The sequence below is a fragment of the Rana temporaria genome, chromosome 3 (assembly GCF_905171775.1).
Source record: "Rana temporaria chromosome 3, aRanTem1.1, whole genome shotgun sequence".
NCBI classification, from domain to species: domain Eukaryota; kingdom Metazoa; phylum Chordata; class Amphibia; order Anura; family Ranidae; genus Rana; species Rana temporaria.
The window spans coordinates 118,141,650-118,167,934 of NC_053491.1; the positions used below are offsets into that span (position 1 = coordinate 118,141,650).

General features: G+C 40.8%; 1 protein-coding gene across 1 annotated transcript in view; it reads left to right on the forward strand.

Annotated features, from left to right (window-relative positions):
- The window catches only part of EXOC4 (exocyst complex component 4), a 534,668-nt gene that overhangs the window by 79,913 nt on the left and 428,470 nt on the right, over positions 1–26,285 (forward strand). The window contains exons 5-7 of the mRNA XM_040343312.1: positions 258–364; positions 5,277–5,520; positions 9,745–9,922. Coding sequence (XP_040199246.1) covers positions 258–364; positions 5,277–5,520; positions 9,745–9,922 — 529 coding nt within the window. The remainder of the gene's footprint in view (positions 1–257; positions 365–5,276; positions 5,521–9,744; positions 9,923–26,285) is intronic.

A 26,285-nucleotide genomic window follows, 5' to 3' on the forward strand; every position in this document is an offset into this window, starting at 1 on the left:
AAGATCCTAGACAGCACCTGACATGTTTATTGGATAGGAAATGAGTGGTAAAGAGTTTTCTAGATCACCAGAATTATAAAAAGAGAAAGAAAAAATGTGTGAGCTGCTGAGCCATTTAAATACCTGGAAAATCTCATGTCTGAAGCAGGTAGATTGTTTTTCTTGTATGCATTCCAAAGCTTACTTTTCTGTTTTCAAGCAATATAGAAAAAACACAATTTGTAACTATCGCATGCCCTGTTTTTTGTTTTTTGCAGCTCTACTGCAAAAGATTCTGCAGCTCCTCTTCTTGATGTCACAAACTTGTCAACACCACCCAGGTTTCTTGATAGCTCTCAGTTTGGCACTCCTGGCTGCTCATCTGGTATGTATTTATTTTTATTTTTTTAAATGTCTTTATTGAGATTTTTTCATAAGACATATAACATTAAAGTGGATGTAAACCCACTCTCATCCTTTCTAAACTACTGCCATAGTGCAGATCTATAAAAATATAGATGCCTCCTGCATGTATCCTTACCTGTCAAATGTCTCCCCTCTGTCTGTTATAAGAACTGAAAAACTGCAGATTCCGTGGGTGGATCTGTTGTCTGGAGCTCGGTGGGTGGAGTCGTGATGTCAGGAGACTCCCCACCCACCATTACACTCCCCTTGTCAACATGCATTTTGTCCTATGTATTTCTTACACTAAATTCTGCTATGATCACTAATATCCAGTCAAAATCAAGAAGAGTAACCACATGACTTCAGAAAAGGAGTGGGGGTGGGAAATAAAACATAATGCCTGTCTCAGGCTAGTGCATGAGATATGTAAATAACCTGTCATTCACAGCAAGGGGGAAGAACGGACAAAGGTTTTCTCCTGTTTGTCCATTTATTTCACTGAAAAAACAAGAGGATTGCTCAGAGCTGGATTAACTCTGTGGCAAGACTGGGCACAGATGATAGGTAATCTTTTACTCTACATTGTGACAGCAAAAAGAAGAAGAAGAAGAAGAAAAAAAAAATCGGGTTTACATCCACTTTAAGTTGGCAACAATGAGCAGCATGATGCTACTCATTTGTCAGAAAATAGGGTCATCCATAATGGCCAGCAAATCTTGGTTACAATCATTCAGTGTCCATGTTCGTTACAGAGTCATTGAGTATAGTTGGTATAATATGCCAATCATTTTTTTTTTTTTTTTTTTTAGAGAAATGATTGCTTTATAAAAAAACATTAACTTAAAAGTGCCCAAAACTTTTTTAATAGTAAAGATAAAGAAATAATCTCAGAATATTCCACAGTGAATTAATTAGAAGTGATTAGTCCCCTTTAGGAAGAGCATAACAAATAATTTCTCTCTTCATCCAATATCAACCAGTTTCCTAATGGGCACGCGCAAGTTACATTGCACTTTCTGAATTATCCCACCTTCTTCTGGGACCTGTGTGTGTCCCAGAAGGCAGTGGGGCAGGGGGGGGCAGGGAGGAGGGGCTTGAAATGTTGTCGCTCGCCAATCGGCAGACTTACTCGGAAGTGGGTAAGTCTTCCAAAAAAAGACAGCTTTCAATGGGCAGGGGCTCTTTAGCAGCAGCCCCTTAAAGATGTGGCTGGCAGGACTTTTTTGAGCATCCTGCCAGCGCACCGCTCCAGTGTGAAAACCCTCAGGCTTTCACATTGGAGTGAAAGGAGCGGCTCTTTCAGGGTGTTTTGCAGGTGCTATTTTTAGCAAAGCACCTCAGTGTGAAAGTAGCCTTGGTGATCTGGGCAGTAACACTTACAGTATATTAGCGTGCCCCTCACTCTGGATGAAGGGGCACAGCAGCACTGTTAATACTAGCAGATTTAAATACACTAAGAATTTGAAGTTAAACTTCAGCTCACACAGTTGTTACACAAGCAGTTAAGGCAAACTTTTTTTTTTTTCTGATAAAGGTTTTACATTAATTAGATATATCTGATCATTTTAAGCACCCCTGTTAGTGTTAAATGGTTTGTCTCAACACTCTTAACTAATACATTTGCAGGAGAGCCTGTTCTGTTGGAAAACCGACTTATTGGCCAGAGGTAATAGTAAAGGAAAGAAAACCTAAAAATAGAAAACCAATGCAGCTGTCACAGCTAAGAATTGGTACACTGCAATATATTAAATATTTGCTTTTGGGTTTAATACCGCTTTATTAGTATTTTGATAGATAATTTACTTTTGTTCAAATACTAACAAGAAACCCAATTACAAAAGGAATTTTTATAACTGGAAATTGAGACCTGCACAATGTCATTCTATTTGTCAAGTTTCTCTCAAGCATCTTCCCAAGGCAATTATTCCTTCAGAGCACAAAATTATATTTTACTATGTCTATAGCTCCTTCCTTTAAGTTTTTATAGAGAATACATTGTCTACTTTTGGCCACTTTATTTTAATTGAGTTTCTGGTGAGTGTATTTCATAAATGTTGTATATTACTCTGTGTACTCTTTTAGTTAAAGTGGTTGTTAAAGGGGTTGTAAAGGTTAGTTTTTCTTTTTTTCTAAATAGGTTCCTTTAAGCTAGTGCATTGTTGGTTCATCCTTTTTTTCCCTTTGATTTCCCTTCTAAATGATTTTTTTTTCTTTGTCTGAATTTCTCACTTCCTGTTTCTCCTCGGTAAGCTTGCCCCCATCATCCGAGCCGTTCTGGCTGGGGGTTGGTCAGCCAGAACAGCTTACTGAGGAGGAACAGGAAGTGAGAAATTCAGACAAAGAAAATCAAGAAAAAAACATTTAGAAGGGAAGTGAACCAACAATGCACTAGCTTAAAGGAACCTACAGTATTTTCCGGCGTTTAAGACGACTCGGCGTATAAGACGACCCCCTAATTTTCCAGGAAAAATGTTGGTTTTGGGATATACTCACTGTATAAGACTACCCCCTTTTTTTCCAAGCCCCACTGTGCCATTACATGCCCCCACTGTGCCATTACATGCCCCCACTGTGCCATTACATGCCCCCACTGTGCCATTGCATGCCCCCACTGTGCCATTGCATGCCCCCACTGTGCCATTGCATGCCCCCACTGTGCCATTGCATGCCCCCACTGTGCCATTGCATGCCCCCACTGTGCCATTGCATGCCCCCACTGTGCCATCACATTGCATGCCCCCACTGTGCCATCACATTGCATGCCCCCACTGTGCCATCACATTGCATGCCCCCACAGTGCCATCACATTGCATGCCCCCACAGTGCCATCACATTGCATGCCCCCACAGTGCCATCACATTGCATGCCCCCACAGTGCCATCACATTACATGCCCCCACTTTCCCCCCCACTGTGCCATCACTCACGTTTTGCAGGCCGGGGACTCTGTCTGCTGCGAGCGTCCATGATTTCAAAGCCGCGCGCCGTCTTCTCAGCGCGTCCTGTGATTGGCAGAACACAAATTTTCCCAGTAGCGCCTCTGTTCTATGTTCCGCCAATCACGGATGCCTTCTCATCTCGTCCGAGGATGAGAAGGCATCCGTGATAGGCGGAAAACAGATACAGAGGCGCTGCTGGGAAGATTTCTGTTCCGCCTATCACAGGGCAGCGAGGACGCGCTGAGAAGACGGCGCGCAGCTTTGAAATGATGACGATCGCAGCTGCACGGAGACCGTACCCGGCGTATAAGACGACCCCCGACTTTGGATGCATTTTTTTGCATCCAAAAAGTCGTCTTATACGCCGGAAAATACGGTATTTAGAAAATACAAAACAAACCTTTACAACCCCTTTAACCTACTTTCACATTTTAATACTATCAGTTTTGTTTTCTAATACTGTGCCCCAAGGTCTCTGTTTTATTTAAAAAAAAAAAAAAATCCTCCTTTATCGTATTTCACGGCAGCTCCCGACTCTTGCGTTATCGGCTGTGTCTTCTCTCTGCCCGTTTTGCAGAAGCAGGGGGCAGGGCCAATGTTTCCACACTGACGTCAGCGTGATGAGGTGAGAAAGGAGACACAGCCGGTCATGTGACCGAAGGGAGCCGCCGTGAGATACAGTAAAGGAGGATTTTTTTTTATTAAAACAAAGACAGAGGGGCACAGTATTTGGAAACAAAACAGATGGTATTAAAATGTAAAGTATATTCCTGCAGAAGGAGGGGGATGTGGCCGCACTGAATGCAGAGAGGGGAGGGGGAGAAGGACACAGGAGACAGACACAGGAGAGCAGGCTGCGGATGACGGAGGTAAGCAAACAGACCACAATGTTAGGGGCTCAGCAGCCATGATTATCATGGTCTGTTTGCAGAGGGGAGGAGAGAAACTGGCCGGATCAGCCAGTTTTTTTTTAGGTGTTTACAGGGGTCCAAATTACACAGCACAAGCACTGTGCTGTATAAAATGCTTTAAAGGAGCAGGATACATTTTTTGGGGTTAACAAACGCTTTATTTGTTTAAAGTGGTTCTACAGTTAATTTTTTTTTTTTTACTTTATTGAATTCCTTACGTTGGGTAAAAAAAAAGATGTCCCATTATCTGTATCACCTCCCCCACACCGTAGATCCTTACCGGAGTCTTTTCACGGTCCAGTGTTTTAACCGTCTGCAGTAGCACTCCTCCCTCTCTGCTTTTAAAAGACACAGAGGCAGCAGCCATTGACTTCTGCTGCTGTCAATCAAATCCTGTGAGGAGGGAGCAGAAAACTGGGCCAATCCGCTCTGTGTGTGTATTTGGATGCATACAGTACGGCTTGGGAGCACTTGCATAAGTGCCCCTATAGCAGCCGGCTTGCTGTGGGGACACTTGCAGTAGAGGATGAGCAGAGAGCACCGGCAGTGGACCCCAGAAGAGTAGGTAAGGGGTATCTCTGTTTAATACCATTGCACAGTGCAGGTAAGTATACCATGTTTATAATTTGAGAGGGGGGATGTGCCTTTTATAAACAATTTAATAACTGGGTAATTAATTGGCTTTGAGAAAAATAATTATTGATGTTGTTTTTATCAGTCAGGCAGAAGTTAGTTAATTTTCCTAATCTCTCCATACAAAATTATTTTAGCAAAACCTATTTTTGAATAGGTAGGCAAGGCTTCTTGTTTTCAGAAAGGAAATGTCTACTGTTAGATAGTGAATCTGCCAAGTGATAACACACAGCTGATGAGCTGGTCATACCTAGGTGCACTGGTTAGCGAATCTTGCTATAGCATAATGATGGTACAAGGCCTGCACAGCTAGAAAAGGTGCTTTGAATCCCACTAGTTGTCAAAATGTCAGTGATATGTGGAGACAATTTAACGTGTTGCAACTGGTTGGTTGACTCATTTTTTCCTAGTGAAGGAGCTGAGTCTTCAAGAGATTAAAGAAGATCCCGATTCTGACCCTGAGGAGAACAGCATTGTGTTTATGGGAATTCTCATCAAAGGTCTGGCGAAGCTGAAAAAGATACCAGAGACCGTGAAAGCCATAAAAGAACGCCTGGAGCAAGAACTAAAACAGATAGTAAAACGCTCTACTACGCAAGTGGCAGATAATGGCTATCAAAGAGGAGAAAATGTGACTCAAGAAAATCAACCAAGGTATGAAAACATGCAGGTGTATAGCTTCAAGTTTATGACCTGTGCACATGAACTTTATGCACATCTGGCGTTTTTATGCTAGTGATGCTTTAATAACAGTTTTGAAATCTTTTTGCCCGAATAGAAAGCAATTGGGCACAAAGAAATGAATAAAAGATACCAGTAAAGTACACAACATTTCCAAGAACACAAGCCTGACCATGTAGCATCTTTATAGATCTGTATTTTCCTAGTATGCATATTTTACGGGGCACAAAATCGTTTTTTGAAGCACCGGGTTATGCTGCTATGTTCAGGAGAATTGGATACTGGCAAAGCAAACTGTAACTACAACCTAAAATCCCTTTCGATCCCAGCATGCCTCAATTTCTTTGTTGATGTCCTTAGGAGAAAAGACATCTGGTCTCTGCTTTGAGAAAGGCCAATTTTTTTTTTTCTATCTAGATTCTTCTAGAGCCACTGGGTCTAATGTCTGCAGTACCTAGATCCGTTACATCTCTGTATTACACTGGGTACTGTACCCAAACTCTGGCAGGAAGAAAATTCAGAACCAGCCTGTAATGTGGCCCTCTGGAAACTGGATCATGCACTTGATACTTACCTAGGCATCTGGTGCAATGTGTTGAGCTAGCCACAGTGTTATTAACAGGTCTAGGGCTGAGGTCCACCTGTTGGGTGGAACCCAATCCCTGAAGACCCCATTGGGGGTATGCCCGCTGGATAAGTAAAGATTGCTGCGTAGGGCTTCTCCCTAACATCCTGCCTATCTACCTGTTGGACCCTCAGAAATTGAAGACAGGTGCAATAAGGGCTCTTGCCCTTTTAAATCCTTTGCTCTTCTAGCAGTTTAACAGCGGAGCACTGACTATAATACATTCAGTCATATTTGAGTGGTGGGAGAGGATTGTTGTTTTTGAATCCCATGTCATGTTTTGTTCCCCAAGCTTTTATCTGTGTGATTGTGGGCTCTCTGTTCTCCATTACATACCCTGCCATGCAACTTGCTGTTGTGACCATGTCCATCTGCCAAACTCTTGCAATCTGGTTAAGTTCATATCTTAAGGATCTTAAGATATGAACTTAACCAGATTGCAAGAGTTTGGTTCTATACTGACAGATCATTTTGTCTTTCAACATTTGAACCTGCTACCTATGGCCCTGTGCTATTGTGTTGGTGGGCTGGTGGATACAATCTGACAAAGCATACTCATTTGCCTCAGAAGACAACAACACCAAGGGCTAAAGCCTCTGTTCCTGTACCAAACGTAGCCTCTTTTATTTATCTCAGGCTTCCTGGGCCAAGCCTGGAACCCATTTCCACTATGAGCCCTGGTCCCCCAAATCCACTAAGTCTGGAAGAGAATCCTCACAGTGAGAGGAAGTCCCCATGTGTGAAAGTGGGAAGATTTCCTTTGACCTTCAAGGCTCTCTGGTCCCGGAAGATTAAAGGCTCTTGGGTCTAAATGGTTGTCTTGGGGTGCTCCAAAGTAGAATTTAAGCCCTTGTCTTCAACCCACTATGTGTCAAACTTTCCAACGTTTCCACAAAGATTGCCATACCTCCACACTTCTCTGGAGCAGTTCCTCTTCCAAAAAGTCATAACCATAGTTTTTAGGGGAAGTGGGTTCCAAGGTTTTAATTCCAATGTGTTTACTGTCCTCGCAGCTAATTGAGTCATCTGTCCTATACTGGCTATACAGATTATCAACCTTGTCTGGTTCAAATGTTTTGTAAAGAATCTACCCGATCAGCCATCGCTTCCTTCCACCCCGGAGATTTTTAAGCCTCTGTGGATATTAAGGTTGAGTACTCGCACATCCCCAATAAAAACAGAGGAAAAAAATAGACTTTAAATGAGGGAAGTCACTTCAGGCAGATATTGTATAAATATATATTTTATTAATCAAATACAGGTACATTTGAAAATGTTATATTCAGGAGATGCATAATGTGTTTATAGCTGGTGATAAACTATATGCAAAAGAGCTGCTGTACACACACAAGAATACATAACATTGGACTGGATAAAATCTAGCTAAATACGTTTTATATATGCGGGCCAATAAAATTTGATTAATTGTATACTGACCTTGTCAGGGCACACTAAAACAACTTTATGCGTTTCATGGTTCTTTACCATTCGTCAGGAGTTGGGTGCAAAGATAAAGCTATAAATACTGTATAAAAGATTTAGGTTAATTAATGTTACTCTTTAAAAAGGGAGAAAAAAATGTTAGGGAGCAAAGGATCTGTACTCACAAGTCGGCTGTGAACTGTGCCCAGCTGATGTCAAGAAGGAGAGGCCCGCAGACTATTGTCTGTCCCGGGACCGAGGTGGGGTACCCTGCCCCAACCAAAAAGAGAGCCCAAAGGCAGGCTAGATCGACATGACACATTCCCTATGTGTAGAGAGTGTTTAAACCAATATAATCTAGAAAAAAAATTGGGGGGAAAAAAAACAATACTGTGCAGGTTAGGTGGATGTTCAGGCCTCGGCTGATGCCAACTTCATTCATAAGGTTCTTCAGATGGTGCTATAAGCTACCTTGAGCTTCCCTTGTTATCCTGTTTTGTTCATATATTTTTTCCTTATGGGCTGGGTTGACTGCTCCTATTTTCCATAATGTTAAAATTAAAAATATACAATTTTTTTCTTGCATGTAAAATCTTTTTCTTGGCATACAGGGAACACATGTCCCTCCATTCTCTGTTTATGACCTACTCCTATCATTGCTTGCTTTTAAACTGAAGCACGCTGGGAGCTGGAGAGATTATACCAGACTGTCCTTACAGCTTAGATTTGTCTGTGTCCAATTCTCCTGAACATGGCAGTACAAACCCAGTGTTTCAAAATAATATCCTGTGTCCTGTAATATAATCCAAGAAAAATATTTTTCACAATTAAATTTGCAATAAATATTTATTGAACTTGCATTAGATCTGTGATGCTCTCATCTTTTTCGCATCTATGAAGTATATCCCGAGAAACCCACCAACACTGACAGATAGCTGCCTCTATGTATTTTACTTTTGTAATTAGGACTTACCTGTTGAGCTTTCTGCCTGTTGCCTCTAATGATGTGAAACACTTTCAGTGATTATTGGTAGTCAAAGATGATGGGATCTAAGCTGGCAGTGGAGCCAAAATAAAAAAAAAAATTAAAAATCGTCACAATTGATGTAATGTGCCCATTGAATCCAGTGCAGCAGGGATTAATACAACTAAAGAACTGTCACAAGCTCTTATCTTCTTTCCACTCGGCTCTGCCATTGTGTAGAATTGGTACTACAGCTTCTATGAATGAAGGGCTCAGAGCTATCAGTCATCTACCCATCCACCATAATTGGGTCCTGTTCCATTCATGACAGCTATAGCATGGCTTTTGTGAATGGCGGAGCTGGACAGAAAAGTGGGGAATAGTCAGGGTTTCTTGGAGCCTGTGACAAGCCCTTTGGTTGTATTTACCCCCACCACACTGAGGAATCAGTACAAGGGACACATCCTACTGACTGTAAGGTATGTCCCTTGTTATGATTTTTCAGTTTTTGATTTTGGCTGCACATAAGCTTTAGGTCACTTGAGGTAGTAGTTGATATTTATGACAAAAAAGAGGAACATTGTTACTTAGAATAATTATATTTAGCAGTTATATGAAGCACTGCTAAGCTGCCTTTTTTTTTTTTTTTCATTGAATAGGAGCAGATAGAAATGTAAACAGAGCTTCAGCCTTCGCTTTTGGTAGTTAAAGTCTGAGAGAAAGAGGGGTTTGTACAATAACTATTCTTGACATATTCATCTGATTTAAAAATACAATAGAAGTGGAGCTTTTGGTCAAGAACACTTTATGCTCTTGGTGACTGAGTTGAGGAGTACCAGTCATTTCCAATCATGTCACCCCCTCCAACTAACAAAGTAAAGATGAAAAGCCTAGAGGCTGTTGTCATTCAGTGGGTTTGTAAATTCAGTATTGGCCAGTATGACTTGTTTTTTTACATCTCAACTCTATAGCTTTTCTATAGTTCTCTGATCCTTTTCTCTGTTTATATTATGGAAATGTCATTTAAATTTGATAAACAAATTTTAAGCGTTTGCTTTATGTAATTGCATTCCACCTCCATTGCTTCCTCCTCTACCTTCGTTTTTGCAGATAGGAAGAGATGGAGAATAGGAGCGATTGATATAGACGTTTATCTCTAATGTTTTTGTAATGGCTCCTTCCCTAGGCTTCTCTTGGAACTTCTGGAGCTGCTTTTTGACAAGTTTAATGCTGTGGCCGCTGCACACTCAGTTGTTTTAGGACATCTGCAGCAGACTGTGGCTTCTCCCACAAGTCAACACGATGGAGACATTAAGCTATATGACATGGCTGACGTCTGGGTAAAGATACAGACTGTTATCCAGGTAAAGCATTTAACAACAGATATAAAACAACAATATTTTGCTGTATATACTTATATGGGTGCCTCTTGTTAGAGATTTTCTATGTTAATTTGTTGCATAGGTAATAGCAACTTTAGAGTACAGACAGCTAACATATATATTTGAAAATGAACCAGATGATTTTTTACCCAATGTAGACATGTACTCTTGCATATTATATGTAGGTTCTAGGAATAAAAATATCATGCAGTGTAAGGGCTCTTGTCAACAGGCTTGGACTTATATCGATAGTATCCATTTGGGATACTTCTGAGATTATTCAGAATTGTTTGACAGGTGCATTCGACCTGCTACATTTTATATGGGAATGCAAAATCCACTTAAAGCGAACAGTAGCATGTTCACACAGGTCCTAAATGTCAGTTAGCAACCACCTTAGGCATTATGCTACATTTATATTTTTTGGTGTAGGTAGAGAAGTAAATCCTGTCTTTTTCTTTTCAAACTGTACATTTCCTTGAAGCAGGATTTCACCCAAAAGAGTAAGTTCTGTTCTTCCTCCTCCTCCCTACACCCGCTATCATATTTGAAATATATTGATATAGATATATCTATATTATAATTTATTTATATTTTGGGAATGGGGCTGTCTAGTTTTGTCCGGTTTCCGCTTTCACTTCTGCTCAAATTTCGTAGGCAATCCAAGCAGAAGTTGGCCTCTTCATCACAGTAAATTAGGCTAGTTTTGGCAGGTTTCCGCTTCCACTTCTGCTCAAATTTCGTAGGTAATCCAAGCAGAAGTTGGCCTCTTCATCACAGTAAATTAGAAGTCCTCTTTACTAAACACCCGCCAAGAAGCTGTTTAGGATTGCACCTTCTGTCAAGTTCGGCCAGCAGTACCGCTGCCAAACGCGAGGGGACGCAAACATGAGTCAAACGCTTGGCTAGCAGTTGTGGAACAGTATTTACATACAAAATCACTTCCTGATTTCATGGAAGTCTGCTGTTCTACGGCCCTCTAAAAAGCACTCTACGAGGATGGTTTTCAGAGTCGTGGCAGGGGCTGCGGTCTGTGTGAATGATTTGTTACCCCAACATTTAATATTCCTGGTATATGTCTGTGTTGACATGGTATCCTGTTCTGTTTGTGTTTCTTCCTTTGTGTGAAATACCTGGTGATACTTCCAGTCCCCCGGCTTTCCTTTTTCAAACTGACCATGCTACGTAGGATCAGTGTGCTGTAGTTTCTCCATTTCCTGCTGACACGCATTCCCCAGCTCTCTAAGCACTTATGCAGCAGAGAACAGCGGTCAAGTGATCATTTATTAAAAAAGAAAACATGTATTTATGTTTTTACATACAAATATACAGAAATGTTTTGCCTTGCATTTTCATTTTAAATGGAATGAGTTGTTTTACAAGGTGGGTTCACATATACTTTAAAGCCATTCGTGAAAAAAGTATCTGCATACAGTATTTTAGTGGTCAGTATGATCTACTTATTTACTAAATAAAATACTGTGTGTAGCTGCTGAATATATATTTTTTCTCGCTGTTGATAATCCTTGGTGTTTTAGCAGCTCAGCTTTTTGTAGTTTACAGACTCTACTGGGCATCTGTTTTTAAACTTGTGATTTCAAACTTGTTTTTAGTGTTGACCCCTGTATCAAGCTCTAAAGCGTTTTTAAGTTGTTGTTTTTTTTCACAATGCTCCTCCTCAAAGCAAAATCTGCATGTTTCAGTATCAATATTTTTATTAAGATTAAAATGAAAGACCGTTTCAAGATACAAATAAGTATCTAGACCAGGGTTGCCCAACCTGCGGGCCCACAACGGCTCTGGATGAGGCCCAACACAAAATTATAAGCTTGAAAATGTTTTTTTTTTTTTTGTAGGGGAGGGCTTGGGGAGCTGTTGTAAAACTGTGCTTTTACACTTCGTGAACACATGCGACCACAGAAACAATAGACAGTGCCTCTTTACTGGACCTTTTTAAAAGTTTTATTTTCCCCCCAAAAAATATCCAACTCCTCACAGCACCTATATTTGTGAGCAACTATTTAAGGATCTAAGGCAAGCAACTAAGGATGAAGCACACAAAGGGCAAAATTGGCACCAAAATATCTCATGAGCACCTTGAGAATTTATTGAGACCAACCATCAAAGCAGATATTGATGCATTAGTTTATTAAATACAGTGTCAAATGTCACACTGTTTTTTATGTTGCCCTCTTACTTTTATTTAAAAAAAAAAAAAGTATTACTCGGGTACATTATGTATATCAGTGATCGTTTAACATGTTATCTACTCGACTTTTCCTGCTCATCAGCTATCCCTATTGCTAGTATTTTTTTATGTGTGGCCCTAGACCAGTCCTGTTCTTCCAATGTGTCCCAGGAATTTCAAAAGGCTGGGCACCCCTTATCTAGACCAACAAGCAAAATGTAGATGTGTCATGTAGAACAATAACAAATAAATCAAACTTTGTCGGCAAATTGGCAATAACGAAACATTAAACATAACGAAACATTAGACAGAGTTTCACAGTAAAATCTACATTGGCATATTATGTCAACATCCCCTGTTATTCAAACATATGGCAAAAAAAAGGGGGAAAAAGGGAAAGCATTTGAAAGAGAAAGTGGGGGAAAAAACAAGTGGAGTGGGAAGAAGAGAGGAGAGAGAACTGCAACAGATTTTCAAATATCAACTACCCAAATACCCAACTCCCCTATATGCCACCCCGTCAGATGGGTGATTGTAAATATGTGATCAAGGGATTCCAAGTTTTATCAAAATCAATTGATGTAACATTTTACAGGATAGCTTATGTTTAATTGTAGCAATGCACACCCCAGGAGTTTTCCAAGCTTTCTCCATAGACATCTTTGCAGGTAGTAGTATGTAAAAGATCAGAGATCCAATATGTCTGTCTAGGGATGTAATCTGCCAAGTCATCGAGGAGCACTGTTTTTGCAATTTTGGTAATGTTAACAGAGGCCACAGAATAAAATCAGAGTAAACACTCTGATCCCAAAGCACTTGAATTTTGAGTATGTTCACCAAATATGGTACATAGTCCCCTCCTGTCTACATCCTCCCGAAACACAGTGGGGAAGCATCAGGGTAACTTTAAGCAAGTTTTCCATCAAAATTACACCAAGATGGGTAATTCCGGTCCTATAAACTAAGCCATGGGCAAAATACGATCTAACCAGGCATTTTATAGTGTCCTATAATCCGTTTTGAATCACAGCTTCTTAAACTAGTTGGTAGTAGTTAATCACATTTATCTGGACTTGTTGAAGATATTTCAAAGCTTATCCAAGCCTCTTCTTCTGTTCTCATTAATGTTTGCTTCTTGGGCAGCCCTTACATGAGCCCCATCCACATGAGAGAGTTTTATGTGGATGGGGGACCCCCCCCCCCCCATTGAGCTTTTGTCTTCTGACAGCAGGGAGACTTCCTCTCGGTTAGAATTCAGTGTTGCAGGCTATTTCCAACAGTGCTGATGGAGCAGGGGAAATCTGACAGGGCGGTTGCACAGAAGTCCTATTATTGTGCTTCATTCTTTGTAAGACTACAACTGATGAGCTGTATATATTACTATCAAGCTCCCAAATTCAAATTCATGATGGCAGTAGTGGAGTTTTTGACAATATGTTGAAAGGCTCTTTTTCCAAATTTTGGTAAAATGTTTTCACTTGGCAGCATAATAATTAAATATAATAATTGCTAATGCAACATGCTGTTAAATATAGGTCCCTTAAAACTGCTTAATATAATGTAGATGTATAGGTCAGAGAATAAGCGTACAGACAGAAGAGGCAATATTTGGTTCCTTATAATATAGAAGATGTATAGATGTAGTGTGTATACATAATTTCAACATATTGGGACCTCAAAGTTTGTACTAACCGCTCAGCTGATACAGTTGGCTAGCGTTGTGAGATTGCAAAACATGGCCACCAATGCTAATGAGACCTCCTCTGCAGGAGAGTCCTTCTAATATAGGACAGGTTAATGCTTTATGCTGTTTTATCACTTACTGTGGCTGTTTCTGTAAATGTTTTCCTTTTTTAATTAAACCTTAATTTACTTAGAACAGTATTCCAATGTTCTTAATTAAAGCGATTACTTTTTCCGCAAGAATTGCATATGGAATACAAATTGCAGGATGTTTTTCAGACAAGCACAGGTTGTCATTTTTATTGTATGCAGACTCCTTATTCAATTTCTTTCTGAAGATAATTGGCTTTAATGTACTCACTGCTGTACAAATCAAGCCTCTTTTGTTATTTATTGCAGTAGTGTTGGGAGCGTCTGCTTGTTTATGTTCCATATTTGGTGAGAATGAGGATAAAAAAATGCTGTGCCATAGATTGGCAATAAAATAAAATGCTAGTAACTTCCAGGAATCATACTGAACACACTCTTTAATACACACCATACAAGGTGGTCAATTTAATTAAAGTGTCTTTGTCATGGTAGAACATGGGTGCTCAACTTGTGGCCCTCCATTTGTTGCCAAACTACAATTCCCATTATGCCTCAGCCATTGGGAGTCATGCTTGTAATTATCAGCCTTGCAATGCCACTTGGGACTTGTGGTTCTGCAACAGCTGGAGGGCCACAGCTTGAGCACCCATGTGTCACTTGTATCCAGTAACATACTTGCTAAAAGAAGAGAGAATAACACTACCTTGACAGCATCCTGTGTCTTAAAATTCTCCTGCTTTACAGCTCCCAGGCTGATGCAAGTATTCCACTTTACTTAGTGTGAGGAATAACATGCTTTCTTGTACAAAACGAAGGGATGAACTGCATGAATGCTGCGGGATAACAGTTTTTCAACCCATCGGTCAAATAATTTCTGCCGCTGTTGAGCAGCTGTGTTTCAAGACACAGGCAACAATAATGTTGGCTATGTTCCCTTTTCATCCACCAGGTGTGTTTATTGGATATTCCAAAACTTTTTTTTTCTTCTTTTACCTGCTGTCTTCCAGAATACCATGTTCTTTGAAGGAGGCAGGTGGCCAAAGTAGGTGGTATTGTTAAAATAATAATTATTATTATTATTATTATTATTATTATTATTATTATTATTAACAGGTAATACTGAAGCTAAACTCTTGGCAGATCTCAAAACAGCAGTTTATGTATTTTTGAACACGGCTAGTTTAAACACCAACATTTTCCTTGATATTGGCTTACTGTGATCTTCTGCATAGTGACATTCAGATTGATGGAGCAAGAGACGGCACTACCAACCACACAGGTTTTGCTGCAATGCTTGTGTGCCGACTGTGAATATTATGTGAAGAGAGCAGAGTAAGAAACGTTGATTACTCTTGCTGTTGCTCCTTTTTTGTCAGAAGCCTAGGGACATGCTTTTACAAAGCTGTGCTGCTTCAAAACGGGAGGTCAGGGACTTGGCTGTGCTGTCTGGATCACAAAATTGAATACACATAATAACTATTCATTTGGCAGGTAAAACAGTTCCCATGCATATATTTCAACCGTGTATTAGGCTGCCTGCTTGGATTTCAGCCTTAAATCAAACCTTTTGTGGAAATTGTTCTGATAACTCCATCTTTTCTCTAACATTATCAGTATGTAACAGTATGTAATATTTGCTTCAGAAACTCTTCACTCTGGGTCTCTTTGTTCTATGCATTTTTTTAAGCGATGCACCACTTTTTTTATTGATGTAACAGAGATCTTGGAAATTTCGTTGATTATGTATGGACATCTTTGTCAGAATAACTTAAAGGATAAATTCACCTGTAACAAAAAATAATAAATGCACATTTTTTGCAGATAACATTTTTTTTTTTTTTTACATGTCACTTGCCAAATGGGGACTGCCACTTGCCAAGTGAGGGTAGATCATGCGGTGTGGGCAGTGAGAGATTTCATCTCTCGCCTGTCGCACCTCAGTGTAGAGTTCGCGCCAGCTGTGAAGACTGGACGGTGGTGGGGTGGGGCGGGCGGTGAGAGATGACATCATCTCTCTGCTCTTACACAGTGTTGTGTTTGCGGCTGGCTGTGTGGGTGCAACAGTTGTGATGCAGGGTTGGGCCGCGAGAGTTGATGACTTCTCTCTGCTATCCTGCTCCTGCCGAACCTCTGAAAGTGCAACCTTCGCAGCCCATCTGCAAACAGGCTACAGCCCAGGAGCTCCAGATTTAGTGAATATTTATAACATTGCCATAACTACTGGCTGATTTCCCAAAGAAATGCTTTAAGCGGTAATCCCCATATATTCCAAAGCCAGGTAAAGGCCCTACCATGCCCAGCAACTACAGGCCTATTTGGCTTTTACATTTGGATAATCAAATTTATGCTAAAGTGATCGCTTTGTGCTTACTAAATATAATGCCTTCTCTAATTACCCCAGACCAAGTGGGTTTCATCAAAGGTTGCTTGTCTCCTGATGCCACTAGGCACATGTTGAATATCCTCAAAGATAGTAGAAATCCACAACACTCCTACACTATTTTTGACGGTGGATGTGGAAAAAGCTTTTCATCGTGTGCACTGGGAGTTCCTTAAAGCTACCCTTCCTTAATTTTTTTTTTCTGGCTCTGTTCCTGCGGTTATTATAGCCATATATTTACACCCATTGTCCATAGTTTTTACTTCATGGGTGTTATTCCAAGATTTTCATATTATAAATGTTATCCACCAGGGTTGCTCCCTGTCTCCAATTATTTTCACATTGATGATGGAACCCCCAGTGCACTCAGTCACAAACTCCTCAAAAACAGAAGGTGTCCAAATAGGTCAAATCCATAATATAAAGGGTCTTTTTATGGATGACGTGATTCTTGTAATTACAGACATGCTTTTCTCACTCCTGTTCATCCAAAATATCTTATATTGTTCCGAGATGCTTCCTATTACAAGAGTAACAAAGCAACGTCTCAAATTTTAGGTTTCAACATCCCTACTAAACCTAAATTTTACCTTTTTGGATCAAAATTTTCTTACGCCTGGGCAACCACACTGACAAAATACCTGGGGATTAATATACCCAACTCATCCGCTAAAATATATAATTTAAATTTAAAACCCCTTCTCACAACCCTCCCATCGGGGCCTTCTTAACCTGCCTATTGTAGCCTCTCTACAATAGGAAGGATGGCTTCTTTTAAAATGCAAATATTGGCTTAAACATTCCGTTTAGAACCATCCTAATTGTTATCCAACCCTCCTTTTTTTCCCACCAAACTATAATTAATAGTTATATAAGAAAAGGCAAACCCCCAAGATGCTCCTATTATAATGACTAAATACAAATCCCTAGCTGCACTAGGTAAATACCTAGCTGCACTTCTAGATCAAACACGCTTCCGGTGGCAACCTACAAAATCTGATCATTCACAGAAGAGTCATTACTGCATTGCTCCAAAACACACTCCTTACTTTTCTCATTCTCATAAATGATAAACCTCCTGAGTCACAATATCCCTCAATTGAAGTGACTCTCATGGCATTGACCAAGCTACCTACGTTGGCCACCTCACCTCATTGGAAGCAGTCATTTCTCTCCCTAAACTGTTGGATATAATTGAGATCCATATCCCACACATGCAACTAAACTCATGGTCACAAAGGGGAATCCATGCTTTACAGAACCGCTATTCCAAAACTATCTTGAAACCCTTTAAAGTTCTACATGCCATATACCCCCCCAAGACCTTTACCTAATACCTACAGATCAAGCATCTGCTCAATCACAACCACTTACTTCATACACTTTAAACAAGATACTTTTTAATTTCTCTGAATTTGTTAACTCTCAGACAAAAGGTATATCTTACCTTTTTATAATGAATTGCAAAATCCTCCTTTAAGAAGCTCCCAATGCTCCTAAAATGGAACAAAATATGGGTAAGACCCTTTCGGACCAAAAATGGATCCAGCCTTTCAGATCTCTACATTCCTCTGCCCTTTGTACTAACCATTGGGAATATTGGGTATAAAATAACCCACAGATGGTATCTTACCCCGTATAAGTTATCTAAGTTCTACCCAGGGACAGACTGACCATTCGGGCATAGTGCGTGAGGGAGTAACTTACATAGCGCTAACTAATGCAAACTAAATCACCTCAAGGCGCTTGTATTCGGAGTCGTCCTTGTCCAGAAGAGGTGGGTCTTCAGTTTTTTCCTGAAGGCGCGATGGTTCTCTTCCATGCGGATGCTGGTTGGTAGCGTTTTCCACAGCCATGGTCTTTGGACTGCAAATCTTGGTTCTCCTTTCGATTTGTAGCGGGTCTTGAGGATGCAGAGCAGGTTTTGATTCATCGGCCGTAGGGCCTGCCCAGAGTTGTAGTGTTGTATTTTCTCGCATAGATATTGCGGGGCTTTACCTAGTGTGCATTTGTGAGTGAGGCAGAGTGTCTTGAATGTCACCCGATTCTTTGCGATTAGCCAATGGAGGGACTTCAGGGATGGTGTGATGGAATCCCAAGGCTTTTTTCCCGTTTATCAGTTTGGCGGCTGTGTTCTGGACGACTTGTAGACGCGAGATCTGGTATTTGGGTAGTCCTAGGTAGAGGGAGTTCGAGCATTGATGATTGTTCCTACTACTACTGCTTTGTCCTTATCCGGGATGAAGTAGGAGATGGTGGGCTCTGCTGAATACTTATCCTATTTATGCATCCATGGCCATGTCTGAATCAAAGATGATTCGGAGGGTTTTGGCTTTGGTGCTTGGGGTGATGGTTTGTTCAAGGATGGTGGGTGGTGTGCTTGTTGTCCTAGAGTTTTTCTTTCGGTTTGCGTGGAGAAAGAGAAGTTCTGTTTTGGATCCATTAAGTTTGAGGGAGCTCTCTGTCAACCAATTATCGATCAGTGAGAGGCAATTTTCTAGTGCGTGGTATTGGTCGTTTTTCTCGGTGCTACGAAGGTAGAGTTGAGTCATCCGCATAGGAGTGATAGAGCAGGTCCTGTTTGCTGATAATATTAAGGAGTGGGCAGAGATAGTTGTTGAAGACATGGAGATTCAGGGGCGCAGGGGGGTCGCTAACTGCAAGGTGTTTTTTCACCTTAATGTATAGGATGCATTAAGGTGAAAAAACACGAAGGTTTACAACCACTTTAATCGGGAGCTAATAGAAGTCACCAGGCTTATATATATATTGATGATAAGAAAAGGTATATAGCAGTTTATATTTACTAAAACGATAGCATGTCCATGTTCTGTGTACTGTGGGAGACCAGATATAGTGAATGCAGGGTCCTGGGTTTAGGAACACTTAAAAGTAGAACTGTAGGGAAAAACTTTTTCATTTTCGATAAAGTGAGGGAGGGTCATAACCCAGACAGTTAATTTTTTTGCCATCTGTGCCTCATTGAAGCGATTTCCATCACTTCCTGTCCCATAGCCAAAACATGAAGTGCGGTAAGTGGAAATCCTTGCAAATTAAAGGCATCCCTTGGGGACCCCCAGGTTGACAGAACTTGTGTCCTCATTGGAAAAATTTCCCTCTATTACCGTATTTATCGTGGTATAACGCGCTCTGGCGTATACCGCGCACCCCCAAAGTGGCCCCCAATCCTGTGGGAAAAAAAGATTTTTTGTTGTTTTGTACTTACAGTTTTGATGTCTTGCGCGGCGTCCATCTGCGGCCTCGTCGGGTGTCCTCTTCGGCGGGTCCGGTGTCCATCTTCGGCGGGTCCGGTGTCCATCTTCGGCGGGTCCGGCGTCCTTCGGCGGCGTCCTCCCGCTCGTTTCCCGCCACGACTTTGAATACTGCGCCCGCATATAGCGAGCGCAGTACACTCGTGAATCTTCGGGCAGGCTCGGGCGCCTCTCGCACTGACGTCCTGTACGCTCAGGACGTCAGTACGAGAGGCGCCGAGACTGGCCGAAGATTCACGAGTGTACTGCGCTCGCTATATGCGGGCGCAGTATTCAAACTCATGGCGGGAAATCGGGTATCGGAGTATACTGCGCACCCACGATTTTGCCCTGATTTTCAGGGCAAAATAGTGCGCGGTATACGCCGATAAATACGGTAATTTCCTATTTTATTACACAGAAAGCAATGAAAACTGACATGGGGTGTTCTAATCCCTCTCCACTCTATCCAAAAAAATAAAAAAAGTTTTGCCTTTAGTTGTATTTTAGCAATTCCATTTCCTTTAAAGGAGTTGTAAAGGCAGAATTTTATTTTTTATCCTAATGCATTTTATGCATTAAGATAAAAAACCTGTGTGCAACAGCCACCCCAGCACTCCCTAATTACTTATTTCTAGGCTCTGGTGCCCCCATAGCGAGCTCCTTGCTGTGTGGGCATTTGACAGGAAGGAGGGTCCAGGAGCACAGAAGAGGGACCCGAGAAGAGGAGGATCTGGACTGCTCTGTGCAAAACCAACTGCACAGGGGGAAGTATAACAATAAAAAAAACAAGACTTTACAATCACTTTAAGTTAATGCAAATCATTTAAATGAAGTAAAGTGTTCCCAGTGTTTCAGAGCTTTTATAAGAAGCACCTTGCACCAACAGGACTGCACCAAGTGGGTATGCTGTAACATGAATTATGTATTTCTACCTATTACAGCATGTTCTCTACGTATTATTATATTACTTTGTCATGAGACGTAAAGAAAATAGTGTATGTTACATCTGGTATGCTAATGCAAAATCTGGAAACTTAAATCAGCCTGTCCTTTTGTAGTACATTTTAATGGTAAAATTCTATGTGTACCAACTCTGTTAGCTGGTGTGAGATTTGGAAAACACCTCCTGCCAGTTCCTAACAGGCTGAAAGGGAATTAATTGCTCACTGCCTGCAGAAACACTCCTCCTGGATAAACATTTTGTTTCATATGTCTTTACTCCTCATCACTAAGGCTCTCTGTCACTTTCCTTGTGGCGGCCAGGCTGACAGATTGCAGGTTGGACATGCCCTCCCCTCAGATTTACATGCGTGGTGACAGAGCATTTAATTGTTGCCTGGCTCCAATGAATATTCATGGTTCACAGAACAATACAATTAAGCTCTCAGTTGTCACAACAAAACTTGCTGTGGCCTTTTGGTGAATGGGACCTAGCAGAACAATTAATGAGCCTAGATAATTCATTTCCAGGGCTATATGCAAAGAAATATGGAAAGAACAGCTTGTATTGGGAACATAAAACCTATGCAAAATGTATGTTTTCTTGTTATATTTACCAAATGGGCTTAGTAAACAAGTCATTTTAATTAAATATTAAGAGCCTCTACAAAAATGTTACTTTAAGAAGAAAAAAATTATGTTCTAGGCCTCTTCTTCACCATAGGCATACCTAGGCACTCACCCATGCAAAGTGCCCTGTTTTTTCACATGGATGCACAGGTCCACGTGCAGACAGTCCCATTCATGTCAATGCAGCTTCTGCACGGACACAGTAGCTGCTTTGAATTTGACATTTGTGTGGGTACATATCCCTGAACTCACTGTCTCCATTCGGGGACACACCCACACCCAAATGTATCTCAAATTGGGAGCAGCAGCAGTGACTGTGTAGCTGCTGCATATCAATTAACTTGAATGGGATTGAATGCGTGTGGATGTAAAGAACACCTGTGCATCCCATGCAAACAAACACGGCCTTTCACCCAGGTTTTCTTAAGGTTTAATACTGCTTTAAGTATGCCCATGTGAACAAGAAACAACGTAGAAAAAATATGTTTGTGGATTTACATCCTTGTTTTTTTACAGAATTATATGGTCTTTTAATATTGGATAATTCTTAAACTTTTGAAACCTAGATATTACCCCCCCCCCCCCCAAGCAGTATTTTTAGCTGTTTATAGGCAGGGGTTGTTGAACTACAGTCAGGTCCATAAATATTGGGACATTAACACAATTCTAATCATTTTGGCTCTATACACCACCACAATGGATTTGAAATAAAACAAACAAGATGTGCTTTAACTGCAGACTTTCACCTTTTATATGAGGGTATTTACATCCAAATCAGGTGAACGGTGTAGGAATTACAACAGTTTGTATATGTGCCTCCCACTTTTTAAGGGACCAAAAGTAATGGGACAATTGGCTGCTCAGCTGTTCCATGGCCAGGTGTGTGTTGTTCCCTCATTATCCCATTTACAAGGAGCAGATAAAAGGTCCAGAGTTCATTTCAAGTGTGCTATTTGCATTTGGAATCTGTTGCTGTCACACTGTCTACTAAGTCAATGTAGTGATTTTTTATCCCTGGTGGTCTATATGGCCATCCCTGGTGGTCCAGTGGGCATCCCTGGTGGTCTAGTGGGCATCCTCGGGGGGGGGGGGGGGGCTGTGTTGATAATCGATCAGTACAAACCCCCCGTCACAGGAGCAGCCGATCGGCTCTCCTCTACTCGCGTGACGCGAGTGAGGAAAAGCCGATGACCGGCTTTTTCTATTTACATCGTGATCAGCCGTGATTGGACAAGGCTGATCATTTAGTAAAGAGTCTCCGTGAGAGACTCTTTACCTTGATCGGTGTTGTGGGGTGTCAGACTGACACCCTGCAACAACGATCGCCGACCATGCAATTGTCAGAGTAACACAGTGCCATATCGCAAAAGATGGCCTGGTCATGAAAGGGGGGGGGGTAAATCTTCCAGAGGTCAAGTAGTTATAGTTTTCCTTTTAACAAAGAAATATTGGTTAAGTTCTACTAAGTCAATGTAGTGATTTTTTCTTTTTAAAACACAAGCCATAACTCCCCTGCACAGACCTGAAACCAGCTTAGAGGTTTTATAGAGGGACATCAAATAACAATGTGTAATATATATATTGGCGTAAGTGACCACAACAATGACTTTCTTCCCCCACACTAATTTTAGGTAAGCCTGAAGGCCTTTTTAAAAGAAAAACATAATCTCTGACACTACTCTAACATGTATGCCACAACTGCCTAATATTAGAGGCAACATAGTTACATAGTTAGTCAGGTTGAAAAAAGACACAAGTCCATCCAGTTCAACCACAAAAAAATAAACCACAAAATAAAAAACACAGTACAATCCCATACACCCAACTCCATACCCACAAGTTGATACAGAATAAGGCAAAAAACCCCAGCAGAGCATGATCCAATTTGGTACAGCAGGGGAAAAAATTCCTTCCTGATCCCCCGCGAGGCAATCGGATTTACCCTGGATCAACTTTACCTATAAATCTTAGTACTCAGTTATATTCTGTACATTTAGGAAAGAATCCAGGCCTTTCCTAAAGCAATCTACTGAGCTGGCCAGAACCACCTCTGGAGGGAGTCTGTTCCACATTTTCACAGCTCTTACTGTGAAGAAACCTTTCCGTATTTGGAGATTAAATCTCTTTTCCTCTAGACGTAAAGAGTGCCCCCTTGTCCTCAGTGTTGACCGTAAAGTGAATAACTCAACACCAAGTTCACTATATGGACCCCTTATATATTTGTGGATTGTACCCCCCATTATTCTCCTCTTCACTCAAGAGTGAATACATTTAGTTCTTCTAATCTTTCCTCATAGCTGAGCTCCTCCATGCCTCTTATTAGTTTGGTTGCCCTTCTCTGCACTTTCTCCGGTTCCCCGATATCCTTTTTGAGAACTGGGGCCCAAAACTGAACTGCATATTCCAGATGAGGTCTTACTAATGATTTGTACAGGGGCAAAATGATATCTCTCTCTTTGGAGTCCATACCTCTCTTAATAAAATAAAGGACTTTGCTCGCTTTGGAAACCGCAGCTTGGCATTGCATGCCATTATTGAGCTTATGATCAACTAAGAGGGTATTTACAACCACCAGAAATGTTCATCAGATTTTCTATGTTCATCAGAACTTTTTCTGTATTTTTTCAGTCTCTAAAACATCATTAACATTCACTCTGAGGAAAACATCCTTGCTTTGTCTGAAACGTGATATGCATTTTGTTTTTGTGTTTGTAGGAAGAAAACCAGAGGCAAATCAATCATGTCAATAAAAAGAGATGGTACAAAAAGAGAAAATATGTTTGCTTGCAAAGTTGATAGAGCAAAAGAACATTTGTTTTCGACAGCTTTATTAGCACTGTCATTGTGTATCAATTACAATGCACAAACTTCTGAGTCTAATTTAATTTTAAGCGACTAAGAACTTTCATCTACTATAATATGATGATGCAAGTAACCTGTGATTTCAGTGGGAGCTTCAAACGCTATATTCATCCTCCACTGTAGAAAAGTCTGCAAGAGGAAGATCAGATGTACTTTGCAACATCTAGAAGCACAGCTTAATCCCACGGTGAGCCTGCTGCTCAGCTTATGTGATTATAGGGCCTTTCATTCACCATAACCTGGATATCTGTTACCAAGCATAAGGCTTTCCAAAGCGGTGGAGATAATACTAAAAAGATGAGAATGACCCCTTTAGAGGTTGAAAGAGATCTTGTTAGGTGTCAGTGCTTGAAGTGGTCTAATGCCAGAATGAGAGAATAGCTGTAGCAGAATGCTGAATACTTTAGAGCATAGATCAGGCAGCGTGCCATCACAAGCTGTGCTAACAGGTTCTCTGAAGGAATAAATACAAGCAACCTAAGTAAGCTGCTATTTACTAACCTTTTGAAGAATATGATGCATGGTATATGATGAATGGTATTCCAAGGCAGTGACAACATTTTAGACCTAACATAGCCATTTTAATGCGTACAAACCCCCTAATTACATTTTACAATTTAAATGTGAAAACATGTCTTGTGTTAAAGTTTAAAGTATAATAGTAGCACACCCCGTTCACCCTATAAATAAAAAAAAAATGTATTCTACCGTAACCCATTTTTCATTAGCCCCATGTAATCCTTTACACGTAAACATTTAGAGTTGGAGATAACGAGCCTGTCAGCCCATTTTATGCCAATTCCATCTAACAAATGAAATTGGAAAATTAGAGAAGCTGGCACAGAAATTACCTCATTGGTGAGCTCCAGTTAACTACAGTAATTGTTCAGTGAGCTTCTCAGAAGTCACTGTGAAAAGTCATTTACCTGTAAGTATACGTTTCAGATTGAGCTACAGAGCTCTGTAAATCTCAGACATTTTTCATTTAGACCCCATTCACATCTAGGCGTTTTTACGCCTGTAGCGCTACGCCTCTGCCGCCAGAGGGCTGGAAATACATGTCCCTCTATGGAGATGGTTCACATCTCCACGCCGAACGCCGGACGCCTGTCGCCTGCGGCGTGAAAAAAGGTCCCGGACCTTTTTTTTCAGGCGTCTTCGAGCGTTCGGCTAGGAGATGGCAATCATATCCATAGAGGGGGTCATCTTGGGACACATCTAGGCGGACAATACCCGCGTTTTGTCGCCGCAAATCGCGGTACAAAACGCCGCTATTTTTACCGCGATTTGCGGCGACAAAACGCCGCGATTTCGTCCGTCTAGATGTGAATGCAGCCTTAATGGTCTTGGAGAGTTTAAACATATTAAATACACGTTTTTTTAGCTTATTTTGGTTGAAGTTTTTTCTTTTTTTCAATGCATCAAAAACGTTAAACGTGAGTGAGTGATGTTTTTGAGCGTTTATTGACGTTGATCAGCGTTAGAGCGTTTTTACAGCTGAAAAACGGCTCTTAGAACCCACTAGTTTTTTTTTATTTATTTTTTTTACTGCTCAAAAACGCCACTGCCCAAAACTGCCAACAGCCTATATGTGCATGGACACATAGGATAACATGATGGAGAGTTTATTGACTGTAGAAAAAAATGTCTACTGCCAAAAACAGCTGCTGTAAAAACGTCCAAAAACGTCCAGTGTGCATGAGGCTTTAAAAAAATACATCCTGTTTTGTTATAGTTATTAAATCTTGAAAACATTTATAAAGATTACACTGCCACAATTATTTGAAGCAGAATTGTACTTGAGGCTTGGGTTAATGATCTCCATGTTAGAAATAAAAATATTTTAAATAGTAATGCAAAAATATATGTTTTCTTTTTTCTAATAAGGAAAGCCTGTAAGGGGAGAAGTTTGCTGACTTCACCTTATGAAGATGCCAGTTGCCTGGCTGTCTTTCAGATTAATTTGGTGGTCTCCGAACTTTCTAAACTAAGGGGCAGTTTATTGTCCTTCAGACTTTGGGGGGGCAGGACATGGCCAGTAGAAGTAGAAATTTCCTTGACTTCAGTGGGTGTAAACTTCGTCATATTGTTGATTATGGGAAAGTATAGTGTCCCATCGTTGGTATCATTGGGATGAATAGTGCTCCATTGTTGATCTTGGTTTGCAGAATAGTGTCTTGAATCGGTGGGAGGAATAGTGCCCCAAAGGTCAGATCAAGGCATTCGAAGGGCGCCAGTTTGGAGATCACTGACTTAAAGGGTTTGTTAAGGATTTTTTTTTTTATCCTAATAGCTTCCTCATTGTTCTTTTTTTGCTCT